Source organism: Copadichromis virginalis, linkage group LG6 (assembly GCF_057382275.1).
Source record: "Copadichromis virginalis isolate Kocher_CV1m ecotype Utaka linkage group LG6, C_Virginalis_male_GT1.1, whole genome shotgun sequence".
Classification (NCBI taxonomy): domain Eukaryota; kingdom Metazoa; phylum Chordata; class Actinopteri; order Cichliformes; family Cichlidae; genus Copadichromis; species Copadichromis virginalis.
Window position 1 is genome coordinate 9,960,831 of NC_140623.1, and position 3,707 is coordinate 9,964,537.

General features: G+C 41.9%; 1 protein-coding gene across 2 annotated transcripts; it reads left to right on the forward strand.

Annotated features, from left to right (window-relative positions):
• Positions 1–138: 138 nt before the first annotated feature.
• LOC146707199 (uncharacterized) lies at positions 139–3,475 on the forward strand. Of its 2 annotated transcripts, XR_014920774.1 has the most exons (3): positions 139–378; positions 1,795–3,172; positions 3,404–3,475. XR_014920774.1 is itself a non-coding variant. In XM_085458518.1 (2 exons), the coding sequence occupies exons 1-2, from the start codon at positions 327–329 to the stop codon at positions 2,898–2,900; spliced, it is 1,158 nt and encodes a 385-aa protein (XP_085314644.1). In that variant the 5' UTR covers positions 139–326; the 3' UTR covers positions 2,901–3,285. The 2 variants fall into 2 exon arrangements, 1 of the variants encoding a protein (XP_085314644.1); XM_085458518.1 differs by lacking the exon at positions 3,404–3,475 and having other exon boundaries at positions 1,795–3,285.
• The last annotated feature ends 232 nt before the right edge of the window (positions 3,476–3,707 follow it).

Genomic DNA, 3,707 nt, shown 5'->3' on the forward strand with positions numbered 1-3,707 from the left:
GTAATTCATTACTTCCACCCCTGACAGTAAATGACCATAAATTAACTGTAATTACACTGTGGTGAGCTCCATTCCTATAGTTCTATCACGTGCACCTGTACACGTTGACAACCGTAACCATGGCCGCCGAGGGTATATAAATGCTGCACAAGGTTCCAAACGTCCGTTTACACTTGCTCGTGGACTTGTTTCGACCTGCTCCAACCTCAGCCTGTGGAAAGCTAAGTTTTGCAAACCATTTTACTAAAAGCGGATATAACTTGAACGCATAACAAGTACTTCATCTGTGGATCGTTTGTACTTGTTTTTGTTTTTCAAGTTTGAAGATGGCTCGCCGTGGACCCGGACTCCCCGACTGTCACCTGGACTTCGCTGCAGGTACGTTTGAAAATTTCTTTAAATGTAAATTACTGTAATAATTTAACAAGTTCCAGTGTGAATATCAAGTTTTAACGTGATCAAATATGTGTATTCAAGATTGTTTCCCGTAAATTGTTTGTATGTTTTAAATTTTCCAGGAGAGGTGTAGAAATTATTAACGACTGGTGTATGAATATGAAAAAAAGGTGTTACTTTGATTTGAAGGCTTCAAATTTGACACTTTTCTTTAAAATGAAATGGTTAAAAATAGCTTAATGGACTAAAATTTGTAAAATGCCCAAAAATCAGTTTCTGTGGTAACGGCATCTTCAAGATGTCATGGCCTCAGAACACGCAGGCGTAAACACACAGATCCAGGTCCCCTCCTGACATCCTTTTCTTCTCCGGATCAAAGGCTTTATTGACATAAACTATATTTTTTCTCTGCTGCAAAACACAAAGATAAAAAAATACAAATAAAATAATATCAAAAGAATATGAAAACAGTAGTAATAATGGCATTAAGACCCATCTTCTGTTACGGTAATGCTTTTAACCTTATTAGATAGCAGAGAGAGATATTGTACACAGGGATATTTACACAGGGATAGCATGTTTACCACAGATTAGATGTATCTGTCCTTATGGCAGATACAGTCCTTGTGCACATTTCTAAAAATGTGGATTCTGAGTTAAGAGTTTCTGTTTGTTTGTTTGTTTGTTTGCTTGTTTGTTTGTTTGTTTTTCACTTGACCATCATTTTCAGACATACCTGCAGAGCTTTGTGTGTGCAATTCTTGCCAACTCTTGCCAAGAAGGTTGTGTTTTTATTAAAAAAAAAATATATATATATATATATATATATATATATATATATATATATATATATATATATATATATTTAGGACATGCAATTGGTACATGTGGTCTAAATGTTACATTATGGTTTGCATCCACATATTTAACCTATGAGCTTTTTTCAAAATGTGTGACATCGTGAATTGTAAATAAAACAGGAGAATGAGCTGCATGGTTAGTTATAAATGTACTGTAGTATATTTATATAATAAGTTACTCATGTCCGGCTATTTACAAATCAATACCTATTATCCATTACCTATTCCAACATAGTGTTTGCATAAAGGCTTACAAGGAACAAATAAAACAAATTGAATGTACACAAAATACAGTGTCATATATAGTGTCAATATAGTGTCACCTTAAAAGTACACAGAGTGAGCTGCCTTGGTGGAGGTTTGGTGGTCTTCTATTAAAAAACTTCACTTAAAGATTGAACAAGTAGAAGTGTCATTCAGTCTGACATAAAATGCTTTTCTCTCATCCTCTGCTCAAACTAACAGATGTAGGTCTGTTGCTTTAACACTGGGTGTCTATTACATTCCTAATGTTATTTTAAAAATTGTTTCCTCACAGGGCGTCTTGACTATGTGGTTGAACGCCCTGCAGAAGAAGGCCTTCCTGAAGTCATCAGGATCCTGGATGACAGTCTCCAGAGCACCACCTCTTCTGGTGAAGCTCAGGACACTGATACCCAGCGTATCAGCGAAGGTGAGTATGGTGAGTATTTTATCCCTCTCTCACCCTCACCCTCTTCTGATGAAGCACCAGATGCTGATGTCGGTGAACAGCAAGGTGAGTATGGTGAGTACCCCCCCTACCTACCTGTAGACGATGAAGAGGTGAGTGAACAGACTGACAATTCATCTGACTGGAACGACTCAGAAGAGTGGGGGGATTGGCTTAGCGATGACTCTGGGTATGACACCATGGATGAGAGAGATGATTCCCCTCTCATCCGGGAGCACCCTCCAGAGCCGTTTTGGCACGATTGGCAACGTCCTATTGCTCCAGGTGCTGCCCCCATCGCCATGCCGCCTTTCGGCCAGGCCAATGCCCCACTCTTCCCTCGAGTTGTTGCCCCAGTTGGTGATCCGCCAGCTGCTCCTCCCTCAGCTGCTCCCTCAGCTGCTCCCTCAGCTGCTCCCTCTGCTGCTCCCTCTGCTGCTCCTCCCTCAGCTGCTCCCTCTGCTGCTCCTTCCTCAGCTGCTCCCTCTGCTGCTTCTTCCTCAGCTGCTCCTTCCTCAGTTGCTCTCTCTGCTGCTCCCTCTGCTGCTCCTTCCTCAGCTGCTCCCTCTGCTGCTCCTTCTTCAGCTGCTCCCTCTGCTGCTCCTTCCTCAGCTGCTCCCTCTGCTGCTCCTTCTTCAGCTGCTCCCTCTGCTGCTTCTTCCTCAGCTGCTCCCTCTGCTGCTTCTTCCTCAGCTGCTCTCTCTGCTGCTTCTTCCTCAGCTGCTCCTCCCTCAGCTGCTCCCTCTGCTGCTTCTTCCTCAGCTGATCTCTCTGCTGCTCCTTCCTCAGAAAAGAGAAGCAGAGAAGACATCTGCACCGAAGAGGTAAGTGCAAAGAGGTGCAAGGTGAGTGACCAGTTTGATGCCCCTTCAACATCCTCAGGTAGTTTTGGAGTCAGACGTTTCTGGGAGAGGCCTTTTAGCCTTTCCATGGATGACAGTGACTCTGATTAGTTTATGTTAGAATGTGTTTTTAAACTTTGTTTTTACAGATATAAGAACATGTGACTCGCACATGTGAAATGTATTGCTTTTTTTGTTGATATGTGACATTAATATTAATATTACATTGTGAATTAAAGGTAGTTTTTTAGTTGTTATTACTTCCAGTTACGTCCAAGATGGAGCAAACACCCCACCCAGAAGACAGCCTTACCCCGACCAACCCGATGAGAAGGATGGATGACCAAGTGAAAAACGGGAGAGTGGTGCTGTGTTCCAACTATGTAAGTTATCACCTCACATTGACAACAAACTGTATTGAAGACAAAATTCTTCCAATAGTTGGTATAAATCATCATCCTATGTCAGCAGCACTGTAGGTTTAGCTTTATTTATATTTTTCATGTGTATACGTTGGGTTTAAAATAGTTTTTTTAACAACATACTGCAGCTACCAACAATGAAAATGCTGTTTTGTGTTAAAATGACGTCTTTCTTGTGTTATTACTTTGCAGGGCAGCTGAGAGTGGACAGAGCTGCACAGAGGACCAAAGATCCACTCTCAGCACTTCATACCTGACTGGCCACAGCACCAACCCTCCTCACCCAGGGTGAGGAGGGTCCTGACCCCGCCTGCACAGAGGGAGTTGTGAACATGCACTTCTGTGTTGGTGGGTTTAGGATCCTCCTCACACTCACACTGATGAAGACTGTCACTGGAAGATGTCTCCATTGCATCAGCAGGACGTAAGCATTTGTAAAATATTACAGTTTGTGATGTTTTGTACATATTTTTATTGCATCATTTAAAACTATGAG